The sequence below is a fragment of the Leptonychotes weddellii genome, chromosome X (genome assembly GCF_054177405.1).
Source record: "Leptonychotes weddellii isolate Sample4059 chromosome X, ASM5417740v2, whole genome shotgun sequence".
NCBI lineage: Eukaryota > Metazoa > Chordata > Mammalia > Carnivora > Phocidae > Leptonychotes > Leptonychotes weddellii.
The window spans coordinates 12,970,687-12,985,311 of record NC_138385.1 but is presented as its reverse complement, the minus strand read 5'-3'; the positions used below and the strand labels follow the sequence as shown (position 1 = coordinate 12,985,311).

Sequence of the window (14,625 nt, the reverse complement as noted above, 5' to 3'; positions counted from 1 at the left end):
TTATGCAGGTAGATTTAATTATCTCAAGTTCTTAACCCGAATTCCGTGGACTCCAGGGGCCCTATGAAGCCTCCTAAACCTGAACAGAGACTTTGGTGAATATGTATGCTTTTTTGAGGAGAGGGGCCATAGCCTTCATCACATTCTCAAAGGGTTCTATAATTAAAAAAGGTTAAGAATGGCTGAGATATCTGAAAAATTTATGTATTCAGAGAATCCAATGATGCCACCTAAATGAAATGTTATGAATTTATAGCTATACTGTGTTAAAAATTTATAACTGTATTGTTATACATTTATAACACTGTCCTAAGTTATAAATTTATAATTGCACAGTTATAAATTGATGGGAGCAGTAGACCCAATTACCTTTCAGTTACTTCATTATGTATTTTGCAAGTGCTACCTTGTTTTATTTTGTATTATTAATGAGTGTTTTCTTTCCTTTTTGTAGTCATCAATAGCACTATTTGTAAATAGATTGGACTCAGCAGAATCTGTCCTACCTTATGAATATAATACGTAAGTTATAAGTATTATCTCTGATATAATTGCGGTTACATCATAATTATGATATTATTGTGTTAAAAGTGTGTTTTAAGCTTTTAAAGATAGTGGATGAAAGCCCTGGATATATTAAGAAATACAGTGGTAATTTTGTAATAAAGGTAACAGGAACAAAATGGTTAAAATAGAGAGCTTTCAGTGTGAGGCAAATGCTTAAAAATTTAGGAAGTTGCCATACTTGATTTTTCTAAGAAAAGCAAATTATGAAGTTACTATATTTTGAACTTTAAAAAAATCATTGCAGAGTTGTAGTTTATTTTTAAAACATGGGATAGGGAGGTTTCTACTAAGGTTTTTATTTTTATTTTTTTAAAAGATTTTATTTATTTGACAGAGAGAGACACAGCGAGAGAGGGAACACAAGCAGGGGGAGTGGGAGAGGGAGAAGCAGGCCTCCCGCTGAGCAGGGAGCCCAATGCGGGGCTCGATCCCAGGACCCCGGGACCATGACCCGAGCTGAAGGCAGACGCTCAACGACTGAGCCACCCAGCTGCCCCTCTACTAAGGTTTTTAATGGATGCCAAGTGCTTAGTTTAGTAGTGAGCTGGTGTTACATAATCAAAATTAAGATCAATCATTTTGAGAATAGCAACAAATGATATACGTTTTAGAAAAATGATTGTAGCTCGCTTTGGTATTACTTTATTTCCACTAATTAAACAGAAGTAAAATCAGATCTAATTTTCATTAAAATACCAGGTTTAAATGTAGGGTGTTAGCAGGAGCATTTAAAATATTATGCAAGCCTACCATTGATTTTATCGTCTGCCATTTTATATTCAATTTTATATATTCACATTTACTTAAAGGTAGTTGTAATTCTTTTCATGTAGTAACCATTTGATTTGTGAGTGAATCTGTGGGCATGTATTTGAGGAGGGATTTTGTTGTTTAAGTTCCCCTTTGATCAGAACTGATAACAGCAGTTTCTAAATGTCTCAGGTTAGAATTAGTACAGATTTTAAACTATTCTTTGCTTATTTTATGTAATTTGAAGATTAACCCTGAAAATAACTGTTAGTTTTTTTAAGATTGTGATTACCTACATTACAAAAGCCAAGAGCAGTACCATGAGCATTTAAAATAATGAATTCTTAGTTATAAGAAGTTAAACAATTTAAAAAGAAATCTATAATGAGGTCTATAAATCATAATTAGACACCTTCTGGGTCATGTTTTTAGAAGTATCTACCATTAACAGTGGAGAGGCTTGACAAATTACAAAGATGTATTTCTTTGCTGAGATGTATATATATGTTTTTACCTTACTTGAACTTCTCCTCTAGCTTTGACTTCTGTCAAGATTCTGGAAAGAAAAACCCTTCTGAAAATCTCGGCCAAGTACTATTTGGAGAACGAATAACATCATCCCCCTATAAGGTTATTCAGATCTTATTTAATATTATTTTAAATTGAATCTTCTCAGAACTGGCTACTTAAAATTGTAGCAAAGAGTCTGTTTTATTTTTTATTTTTAAAAATTTTATTTATCTGACAGAGACATAGCGAGAGAGGGAACACAAGCAGGGGGATTGGGAGAGGGAGAAGCAGGCTTCCTGCCGAGCAGGGAGCCCGATGCGGGGCTCAATGGGGGGCTCAATGCGGGGCTTGATCCCAGGACCCTGGGGTGATGACCTGAGCTGAAGGCAGACGCCTAATGACTGAGCCACCCAGGCGCCCCAAAGAGTGTTTTAAAAGGAGGTAGAGAAAAAAGAAAGGAGATAGGATGTGGTATTGCCAGAAGAATGCATGAGTATGTGGTCTTTGAACTATCTGCAGTAGGGAGTGATTCCACATAAAGATTTTGCCTTTCAAATTTTATTTTTGCTTAGTAAAGAAAAAGTTTACCTTATTGTCCCTGCATATTTCGGGTAGGGTGGAATAAGCAGATGTCATTGGACTGTCATTGTCTTATTGATTTTGCCTTCAATATCTTAATAGATAATGGGTATAGAGTAAGGATGTTTTCATAAGCAGTTATGATTATGAAGGCATTAACTTTTTTTCTTCTTTTTTCCAAATTCATTGACATCTACTTGAAGTACAATAAACTGCTCATATTGAAAGTGTATAGTTTGGGGGCAGCTGGCTGGCTCAGTCGGAGGTGCATGCGACTCTTGGTCTCGGGGTCGTGAGTTTAAGCCCCACGTGGGGTATAGAGATTACTTAAAACTTTTAAAAAAAGTATGTAGTTTGCTCAATTTTAATTTATGTATACACTTGTGAAACCATCAGGCATTAACTTCTTTTAAAACTTTTTTTTAAAGATTTTTATTCATTCATTTATTTTTTAAGATTTTATTCATTTGGGAGAGAGAGAGACAGAGCACAAGCAGGGGGAGAGGCAGAGGGAGAGGGAGAAGCAGGCTCTCCACTGAGCAGGGAACCTGATGTGGGACACGATCCCAGGACCCCGGGATTATGACCTGAGCCGAAGGCAGATGCTTAACTGACTAAGCCACCCAGGCGCCCCAAGACTTTTTATTTTGAAATGCTAGACAGGAAGCTACAAAAACCCCATGAACAGGGAGCTCTCATGTACCCTGTGCCCAGGTTTGCCCAATGATAGCATCTTGCATGACTGTAGTACAATAGCAAAACCCAGGAACTGACACTGGTACAGTGCACAGAGCTTATTCAGATTCCACTAGTTTTACATGCATTCACTTGTGTGTGTGTGAGAGGGAGAGGGAGAAAGAATGGGGGGAGAGGCAGAGGGAGAGAATCTTCAGACTTCTTGCTGAGTGTGCAGCCTGACCTGGGGCTCAGTCTCCCAACCCTGAGATCATGACCTAAGCCGAAACCAAGAGCCAGATGCTCAACCGACTGAGCCACCCAGGAGCCCCTGTCTCCTCTTTTACCCATTTTCTATTTGGATTGTTTGTTCCTTTACTATTGAGTTTTCAGAATTCCTTATATATTCTAGGTGTGATTCCTTTGTTGCAACAGTAGTTTACAAATAGTTTTTTCCCAGTCTGTAGCTTTTGTTTTCATCATCATCCTTTTTTTTTTAAAGATTTTATTTTTAAATAATCTCTATACCTAATACGGGGCTCAAACTCATGACTCCGAGATCGAGAATAGTGTGTTCTACCAACTGAGCCAGGCAGGCACCTCTGTGTTTTCATCTTCTTAACAGAGTCTTTGACAGAGCAAACATTAATTTTTATGAGGTCCAATAATCAAATTTCTTTTTTATGGATTGTGTTTTTGGTGTCAAGTTTAAGGACACATGACATAGCCTTTAGGTCTTGAAGATTTTCTTTTATGTTTTCTTCTGACACTTTTATAATTACTTTATATATTTAAGTCTGTGATCTCTTTTGAGTTATTTTGTATAAGGTATGAGATTTGGATTGAAATTACTGGATTTTTTTTTTGTTTTTGCTTTTTGGCCTATAGATGTCCAGTTACTTCAGCATTATCTGTTGAAAAGACTGTCCTTCCTCCACTGAATTGCTTTTGCACCTTTGTCAAAAAAATCACACGGACATAGTTGTATAGATCTATTTCTGGGTTCTCTGTTGATCTATTTTTTTGGTCTGTGTGTCAGGCATTAGCTTTTCGATGATTAAAGTTGCACAAAATACCTCTGTGGAGTACCATTGTCCTAACAGAAAAGTGAACTTTTTCAAGAAATGCTGTCCCTTGGAATGAAGAACATGACAGTATAAGAGAAAGAAAGAAAGAAAGAAAGGTGACAGTGTTCTCAGCTGCCAATAGGGAACTTTTTGGTTAATATTTGTATGATTTCAGGATATGAGGTGCTAACTATAACTCTTTTTCATAGTTTATTCTTGTTCATTATTTCCTGATTAGTAACACCGGTACTTTATCCTGATAGCTAGACTTTGTAAATAAGAGGTTTCATATTAAAAGTATCAAATATTTTATTAACACTTTTTTGTTAACAGCTCTATTGAGAGAGATTCACATACCAAGTAACCCACTTAAAGTGTCCATTTTTTTTAAAGTAAGCTCTACACCCAACATGGGGCTTGAACTTACAGCTTGGAGATCAAGCGTTGCATGCTGTATTGACTGAGCCAGCCAGGCGCCCCTTGAAGTATCCAATTTAATGTTTTTTATTTATTTTTTATTTTTTAAAGCTTTTATTTATTTGAGAGAGAGCGCAAGCAGGGAGGGAGTGGGCAGAGGGAGAAGCAGACTCCCCGCTGAGCAAGGAGCCTGATGCAGGACTAGAACCCAGGTCCCTGTGATCATGGACTGAGCCCAAGGCAGATGCTTAACTGACTGAGCCAGCCAGGCGCCCCTCCGATGTAATGTTTTTTAGTATATTCAGAGTGTTGTGTGACCATCACTAAAATCAATTTTGTTACCACTTTTAAGTGAAGGGTTCTATATCAGGGTGGTTTTAGGAAGCTACAGTGGATGTTATATCCTACCTTCTATGTTATTGAAGAAGGCAAATTCTTCTGCTTAGTGGTGAAAGCATGTTGTGTATGTGTGTGTGTGTGTGCGTGTGTGTGTGTGTAGTGTAATCATTTCAGGTATGAATTGAAACTCAAAGGAGATAGTGTTGAGGATGATGGCATACTGAAGTCTCTGAGGAAAAGTTTTATCTGTAAGGTAAAGTACTTATTTTGTGATACTTGTTTTTATAAAATTTAGTCAAGTCTTTTACTATTTTCTTTCTTAACAGTTTTCTTTTAACAAGACAGAAACATGTAAAAAAGTTTGTGTAAAATCCTATGATAGAGAAAATGAGGACCACAAGAAAAAGCTGGCTTTTTTGAAGAAAGGAATACAACTAAATTATCAACATCACTGGTAGGTTTGAAATAACACTGAGATAACATGACTTAATTTTTTAAGTCCTTTCAGAAGTAGTTTTTTATTTTATTTTATTTTTTTTTCAGAAGTAGTTTTTTAAAAAAAAGTTGTTTTAATACTTGAAATTGTATACTATTTTTGTGACTTTGATTAAAAATTTTAAGTCCTTTCAGTAGTTTTTTTAAAAAAGTAGTTTTAATAGATATTTGAAATTATATACTATTTTTTGTGACTTTGATTAAAAATTTGAACTTAAATGTATGCAAGATGATGTTGCTATTGCTTCATGTGAAATGCTTAAATCTTTTATTTTTAAAATATTTATATTTAGGATTATTGATAATATGCCAGTAATATGGTGTCACGTTATTGAGGATGGAAAGTACTGCACACCAGGATTTCCGATAGGATGTTTTATTACCAAAAGTGGCATAGTGAAAGATGCTTGCGCTATCCACGTAAGTGTTGAGAACTTACTGTAGAAATATAAGTTGCTTATAATTTGCTTTCTATTGTAATCACTTAGCAAACATTAATGGGACACCTACCATCTCCTAGGTTTTGGGCTAGGTGTTGGGAATACAAACTCAAGTAAACATGGTCTCTATCCTCTAGAAGTTCATAGTCCTGAGTAAGGAGATAGCCCTGTAGACAAATCAATACACTAAAATGTCCTATGATAGGAGATTAAGGGACAAGGAGGATATAATGGAGGGTATGAAAAAGTATATGTGAAATAAATGGGTGGGTGAGCATTTCTAGTAGGGAGATCAGTGTGATCAAGAGCTTGGAAGCCTGAAACAGGATGCTATGATTGGGGGACTGTGAGGGGTCGAACATGTCTGTGGGCATAAGTTTTGGGATTTGGGTGGTAACAGCTAGAGATGAAGCTAAAATGGGAGGTAGGCAGAAGCCAGGTCATGGAGGGAGGTCCTGTGTGCAGTGGTAAGGAAAATTGTATCGATTGCCTCTAATGTGCCAGGAGCAATGTTATATTACTTTATACAGTGACTAATTTCATCCTTAGAACAGCCCTGTTGCTAGGATCTACTGCTGCCATTTTACAGATGATGAAAATCAGTCTCCGAGAGGCTGTGGCATGACTAGAGACATACAGCTGGTTAAGTGGCAGAAGTAGGACTCCAACTCAGATCTTTTTAGCTTGGAAGTCCCAGTCACACTGTTCTGCCTTGCGGTTCTCAGTCAGTGTCCTACTGGGCCCTAGACTAACAGGAGTGTCTTGGGGCTGCCATGGAGGATGACTAAGAGGCTGAATGGCCGTGAAAGAGCTCAACCAGGGCAGCACTGCCTTTAATCTGTTTTCTGTGTGGCGACTCAGTGTGGGTCAGCGATGGGGACAAAGGGGATGGAAGAAGGAAGAATATAGGATGACTGCCCAGTTTCTGGCTTGGTTGTCTAACTGATGATACTCTTAACTGTTTCTTTCCAGATAAAAGGGCAGTGCTTCTTAAATTTCACTCATTTATGCATCACCTTGGTGATTTTGGTCAAATCGGAGGCACCTATATTATTATTTATTAAATTTTTTTTGAGTTTATTTAGTTTTAGTAATCTCTACACCTACCTTGGGGCTTGAACTCAGGACTCCTAGATCAAGAGTCCACGTTCTTCTGACTGAGTCAGCCAGGTGCCCCTCAATTTTTTTTAAAGATTTTTATTTTTAAGTAATCTCTACACCCAACGTGGGGCTCGAACTTGCAACCCCGAGATCAATAGTCAATATACTCTACCAACTGAGCCAGCTAGGAGCCCCATTATTATCTATTTTTGATAATCCATAACTTAAGTTTACTTAGAAAGGAAACTATAATATCCCAGAAAGTATAGGTTTAGTGCACTACTTATATTTTTAATTCATCAATTTCAAATATATAGATACAAAAGTAGAGTACAAATAGAGTACAAATTGTTTTTTCATCTGCTGCCTAAAATCATCTCCTATATCCCCAGTGATATGTATTCTTCACAATAGGAAACATTTAGGTAGGGAATATGGGAGGAGAAGCAACAAACAAATGCTTAATTGATAATTGATAATTCTTTTAAAGTAAGGGAGGAGGGGCACCTGGCTGGCTCAGGTCATGAGTTGAAGCCCCATGTTGGATATAGAGATTACTTAAACAAATAAATAAACTTATAAAGGAGAAGTGGCAGAAAAGAGGAGTTAATGAATAGGAGAAATTTTGATTAATATAGTCTGTGTTTGATAGCATATATGAAAGTGGGTTCTTTGGGATGATGTAAAGACCACATTTTTGAAGGCCAAGTCTGTGAAGAATAAATGGACCCATAGAATGAAAGAGCTGCAGTTGGCCAGGGTAGCAGTAACTTTTATCAACATATGTACCTTCACATTGTGCAACCACCTCCCCCATGGTTGCAAAATGATACATGTTTATAAAAACCTCATACAACCCAGAGGTTTAAAGAGTACAAAGTGAGAATCTCTCTATAATCCACCTCAATTTTAATAGATTCTTTTTATGAATACATCATTTCTTAATCTAAGTGGGATTATAAAATGTATATATATATTTCTGTAATCTGCTTTGTTTCTTTTAGAAGTTTATAATGGGCTTCTTTCCGTGGTCAATATCTATCTACCTACCTATCTATTCATATACAGATAGAATACAAGAACAAGAAAGTGTTTATGCTTTTTAGTAGTTTCATAATATTCCATTGTGTGGATGGAACATAATTTTTTAAAGGCTCTCTTTTTATTTCCATTTATTTTTAGAAGTTAATTTACTGGGGCACCTGGATGGCTCAGTCAGTTAAGTGGCCAACTCTTGATTTTGACTCAGGTCATGATCTCAGGGTGGTGAGTGCTGGGTCCTGTGCTCAGGAGGGAGTCAGAGCCTGCTTAAGATTTTCTTCCTCTCCTTCTGCTCCTCCCCCTGCTGTGTGCTCTCTCTCTCTAAAATAAATAAATAAATCTTTAAAAATGAGTTTATTTTTAAGTAATCTCTACACCCAACGTGGGGCTCAAATTCATGACTCTGAGATCAAGAGTAGCATGCTCTACCAACTGAGCCAGCCAGATGCCCCATTTTTTCATTTTTTTGTAAAGATATTTTTTAAGTATTTACTTATTTATTTATGTAATCTCTACACCAAGTGTGACACTCAAACTCACAACCCTGAGATCAAGAGTCACATGCTCTTCCAACTGAGCCAGCCCCTGGAATGTAATTTTTTATCCACTTCACCATAATTAGGTGTTTTCAATTTTTGTTACTTAATAATGCTGCAGTGAACATTTATTTTTTATTTTTAATAGCTGTTTTCTTCCTTTTTTAAGATTTTATTTATTGAGAGAGGGGAGAGCACATAGGAACAGGGGGAGGGGCAGAGGGAGAGGGAGAAGCAGACATGGGGCTCAATCCCAGAACCCTAGGATCATAACCTGAGCTGAAGGCAGATGCTTAACTGACTGAGCCACCCAGGTGCCCCTGTTTTCTTTTTTTTTAAATTGAAGTATAGTTGATATACAATGTTAACATTCTTATGTCTCTTTGAGTCTCATCTGTAAAATGGGAATAAGAGTAGTATATACCACATAGGGTTGTTGTGAGGATAGATAGGATACTACTTATAAAGTACTCAGAGGGACGCCTGGGTGGCTCAGTTGTTTAAGCATCTGACTTTGGCTCAGGTCATGATCCCAGGGTCCTGGGATTGAGCCCCAGTCACTCCACGCACGCTCAATGGGGAGTCTGCTTCTCCCCCTACCTCTGCCCCTCCCCCCACTCTCTCCACTCCCTCTACTCTTCCACTCCTCCACTCCTCTCTCTCTCAAATAAATAAATATTAAAAAGTGCTTGGAGCTGTGTCTAATACATAGTAGGCACTCAATGAATGTTATTGTACAAACATCTGTGTACTCTTGTCTAATTATTACCTTAGGATAAATTCATATAAGGGTAATTGCTGAGTCAAAGGATATGGACTTTAAAAAAAGCCTTTTTGTTGCGAAATACAGATCTAGAAAACCACACAGAACAGATATAAAGTTTAATGAATTATTACAAGGGGAACACCTTTGTAAACCTCAAGCAAGTCAGGAAATAGAATTTGGCCAGCCACCCAGAAGGTATCAGTGTATCCCTATCCATTTACAATGTCCTTCCTTTTCCTAAAGTAAACACTCTCCTAACTTCTATCCTAATCACTTCCTTAAGTTTCTTTTCTAGTTTTAGACAATGTAGTTTAGACTTGAACATTTTATATGTCTTTTTTTTTTTTTAAGATTTTATTTATTTATTTGAGAGCAAGAGTACGAGCCAGGGGCGAGGGACAGAGGGAGAGGGAGAAGCAGACTCCCTGCTGAGCTGCGAGCCCGACGCAGGACTCAATCCCAGGACTCTGGGATCATGACCTGAGCCAAAGGCAGATGCTTAACCGACTGAGCCACCCAGGTGCCCCTATATATCTTTTTTAAATCTTTTATTGTGAGCAATTTCAAATACAGAAAAGCTTAATTCATTATATAGTAGACACTCATATACCCAGCACCTAGATTCTAAAATTTTTTTAGAGTTTTATTTAAGTACTCTGTATACGCAACATGGGGCTCGAATTCACAACCCCAAGATCAAGAGTTGCATGCTCTTCCGACTGAGCCAGCCAGGTGCCCCCAATTAGCATTTTAAAATATTTGATTTATCACATGTTTATCCATTTGTCTGTCCCTGTATCATTCATCCAAATAGTGCTGCATGTTCTCTTTTATTTCTTGAAAATTGGCAGATGGATCCAGTGGCTTGATCAGATTCAAGTTTGATCTCTTTGGTGAGATAAGGTAGTGGTGTGTTCTTTCATCAAGAGGCAAATGATGTCTCCTTTTTAACAAATGGATTTATTATTTTAAAATTTTTATTTATTTGAGAAAGAGCGAATGGGGGGAGTGGGGGGAGTAGAGAGAGAGGGACAAGCTGACTCTGTGCTGAGTGTGGAGCCTGACGTGGGGCTCAATCCCATGACCCTGAGACCATGACCTGAGCTGAAACCAAGAGTCGGACACTTAACCAACTGCACCACCCAGGCTCCCCCCCAAAATAGATTTATTATTTAGATCAGTTTTAGGCTCAAAGAAAAATTGAGAGGCAGGTACAGAGATTTTCCATGGTCCCCTTTCCCCACATATGCATAGCCTTCCTCATGATCATCTTCGCTCACCAGACTGTGGTACATTTGTCACAATTGATAAACCTACATTCATACACCGTTATCACTCAGCATAGTTTTCAGGAGAGTTCACTCTTGGTGTTGTACATTTTATAGGTTTGGACAAATGTGTAATGACATGTATCTACTGTTACGGTACCATACTGAGTAGTCTCACTGTCCTGCAAATCTGTGTTCTGCCTTTTGCCTATTCATCCCTCCCTCCCTCCCCAACCCTGATGTCTTTTTGTCTCTCTTTTTGTTGTGACACATGGATCCATTAATTCTTTAGAGGTTGTGTCCACTGGAGAAATAGGGGAGTGTGGAGTGAGAGCTCCCGTCAACCAGAAAACAAAACTCTCCTCCCTGGTAATGTCTGTCTAGCACCCTCTACTGGCAGCACTTCATTCAATGCCTCCTTGCAAAGAAAAACAATTTTTTTAAAAGATTTTATTTCAGGGCTCAGCTTATTTGTTGCCTTTCTCTTAGCGATCAGTCTCTTTTTTTTAAAGATTTATTTATTCATTTGAGAGCGAGAGAGAGAATCCCAAGCAGATTCCCCACTGAGTGCAGAGCGCAATGTGGGGCTCGATCCCAGGACCCCGAGATCATGACCTGAGCCGAAACCAAGCGTCAGTTGCTCAACCAACTGAGCCACCCAGGTGTCCCAGTGAACAGTCTCTTAATGTTCTTTGTTGTCTGAGGTCTAAAAAATGTTGTCTTCCTATATTTTACCCATTTTTTTTTAGTTGTTTAAAGTGAAAGGATAAATCTGGTCTCGCATTATTCCATCATGTCAGGAAGAGGAGGTCCAACTCCCTTGCTTTCTTTTTGCCTACCTTCCCTCAGTGTAACTTTGCCCAGCCCTTCTTACCTTTTCAGAACCTCTTTGTTTTAGATGTGTCTCTTGTATACAACATGTTGAGTTTTGCCTTGTGGTATCTTCTGAAAGCCCTTTTCCTCTTAATAGGTGAGTCAAGCCCATTTACATTTACTGATAGACATTTGTTCTCACTTCTGTTATTTTATGCTTTGTTTATTATTTTTATAGTCCACATTTTATTCTAAAACTCATATTTTCCAATATTTTAACATTTATGAAATCAGGATGTATCCCTTTCAGTTGATGGCTTGTCAAAGTTTAATTGGCAATGTTTTTTCCTAACAGCACATAAAATAATGTTTTTTTAAAAAGATTTATTTATTTATTTGAGAGAGAGAGAAAGTGGGGGTGGGGAGGGGAGGGAGGGGCAGAGGGAGAGAGATCTCCAAGCAGACTCTACTCTTTTTTTTTTTTTTAAAGATTTTATTTATTTATTTGACAGAGAGAGACACAGCTAGAGAGGGAACACAAGCAGGGGGTGTGGGAGAGGGAGGAGCAGGCTTCCCGTGGAGCAGGGAGCCCGATGCGGGGCTCGATCCCAGGACCCGGGGATCCTGACCTGAGCCAAAGGCAGATGCTTAATGACTGAGCCACCCAGGTGCCCCAAGCAGACCCACCTAACTGACTAAGCCACGCCCAACACGGGGCTCAATCCCACAACCCTGAGACCAGGACCCAAGCTGAAACCAAGAGTCAGATGCTTAACTGACTGTGCCACCCAGACATCCCTAAAAGAATGTTTTATAATTGGTGGCATTTTAGATTCCATAAAATGGAATTATTAGTCACCTCTTTCTATAAAGGGTCTCATACAGTTTCATGATTATGTGTCTAGTTATAGACTTTTGTTTTGCTTTGTTTTTAATCTTTTTTGTATTTTTTTTAGTTTCCTGGATTGGTGCCTCTTATCAGTTCTGGAATTCTCAGCCATTGTCAGATACTTTCTTCTTTCCTTTTCAGACTCCAATTAAAGCTGTGTTAAATGTTTTTATTTTCTCCTCCATGCTCTTAACCTCCCTTCTGTATTTTCCATTTTTTTTGTGTGTGCTGCGTTCTGGCATATCTTCTAGTCTAAAATTTTCTTCTTTACTTGTTTCTTCTCTTATAAACATTGGCATTGAGGGCACATGTTGTGATGAGCACCAGGTGTTGTATGTAAGTGATGAATCACTAGATTCTGCTCCTGAAACCAATATTGCACTGTGTTAACTAACTAGAATTTAAATAAAAACTTGAAAAAAATGTGTTATTACAATAACATTTATATCAAACATATTGAAATTTTGTTCTCACATTTTCAAGCCCTTTGCCTTGGCATCTGATAATCAATTTATAAGTTATTTCATCCATAAACAGACCTCAAAAATCCTGAAAAAAAACCCATAGGCATTGAATTTTTAATTTCAGTAATTAGCTTTCTCATTTCTGCAAGTTTTATTTTGTTCTTTTGCAAATTTGCTAAGTCATTATTTTATACTTTTCTATTTTGTGCACATACTGTCATGCTTGTATTTTACTTTTAGTAAATGTAGTTAAAATTTTACTTATTTTTATTTTTTCAAAGATTTTATTTAATTATTTGACAGCGGGAGACACAGCGAGAGCAGGAACACAAGCAGGGGGAGTGGGAGAGGGAGAAACAGCCTCCCTGCCAAGAAGGGACCCTGATGTAGGGCTTGATCCCAGGACCCTGGGATCATGACCTGAGCCAAGGCAGACGCTTAATGACTGGGCCACCCAGGCGCCCTATGTAGTTAGTTTTAAATCTGCTTCTGATGGGGCACCTGGGTGGCTTAGTCAGTTAGGTGTCTGACTTGATTTCAGCTCAGGTCATGGTCTCAGGGTCATGAGATCGAGCCCCATGTTGGGCTCTGCACTGGATGTGGAGCCTGCTTAAAATTCTCCCTCTCCCTCTGCCCCCCAACCCTGCTCTCGCTCTCTCTCAGTCAGCCTCTAAAAAAAATTATTTGTGGAGTTTCTTTGAGTCCTAGGATCAAAGTAGTTTCCTCCAGAGAAGATTTTCATTTACTTCTGCAGACATCTTTGGGAAATATCAGTCTGGGACCACCTTAAAGCAAATTCACAACTTGAAATTCCTAGGGCCACTTAGGTGATGGGAATCCACACTGCAAATCTATGTTAGGCCTGGCCCGTGGCCACAACTGTTCCAGGACAGTTCCCCCACTCCCCTTTTCTGTTTACCATCAAGGCCATCTTCCTTGTAGTCCATGGGGGGCTTGTGTGGAGAAGGTTTTCTTCTGGCTCATCTTTACCCTGAGGGTATTGGTTTTGTGAGGGGTCAGTGGTCTCAGCTTAATGTGCAGAGGGTCTCATGTTAGCCTTCTCACCTGGGAGGGCCCTCCTTGAGGTCTCTCCTCCCTATCCCATGAGGCTACCCAAACCTAAGTTCAAGTTTGCCCAGATCAGCAGGTGTCCTCAGGACAATAGCAGCATCAGTGCTCCCTCACCCAGCTTACCTCTCTGGCTTCCTGCTTTCCCTTAGATTTGGCATGGCAGTTCCTTACTTTCTTGTCAGCTCACGTTTTGTTTTTGTTTTTAATTTAAAAGACTTTATTTTTTAGAGCAGGATTAGGTTCACAGCAAAATTAAGAGGAAATGTACAGAGAGTTCTCATATACCCCCAACCCCCATATATACATAGCCTCCTCCATTATCAACCTCCCCTACCAGAGAGTATATTTTATTTTATTTTTAAAAAAATTTTAAAAATATTTTTACGATTTTATTTATTTATTTGAGAGAGGAAGCACGAGCTGGGGGAGGAGCAGAGGGAGAGGGACAAGCAGACTCTGCACTGAGCACAGAGCCCAATGTGGGGCCTGATCTCATGACCCTGAGATCATGATCTGAGCTGAAACCAAGAGTCAGACACTTAACTGACTGAATCACCCAGGCGCCCCTAAAAAGATTTTTTTTTATTAACATACAATGTATTATTTGTTTCGGAGGTACAGGTCTGTGATTCGTCTGTCTTACACAATTCATAGCGCTCACCATAGTACATACCCTCCCCAGTGTCCATCACCCAGCCACCCCATCCCTTCCACCCCCCTCCACTCCAGCAACCCTCAGTTTGTTTCCGGAGATTAGGAGTCTCGTATGGTTTGTCTCCCTCTGGGTTTCATCTTGTTTCATTTTTTTCCTCCCTTCCCCTATGATCCTCTGTTTTG

At 38.7% G+C, this 14,625-nt stretch overlaps 1 protein-coding gene across 1 annotated transcript in view; it reads left to right on the top strand.

Annotated features, from left to right (window-relative positions):
- LOC102734313 (transmembrane 9 superfamily member 2-like) overlaps window positions 1–14,625 on the top strand; it is a 76,671-nt gene that overhangs the window by 7,247 nt on the left and 54,799 nt on the right. The window contains exons 2-5 of the mRNA XM_081809405.1: window positions 455–522; window positions 1,854–1,947; window positions 5,231–5,358; window positions 5,693–5,819. Coding sequence (XP_081665531.1) covers window positions 455–522; window positions 1,854–1,947; window positions 5,231–5,358; window positions 5,693–5,819 — 417 coding nt within the window. The remainder of the gene's footprint in view (window positions 1–454; window positions 523–1,853; window positions 1,948–5,230; window positions 5,359–5,692; window positions 5,820–14,625) is intronic.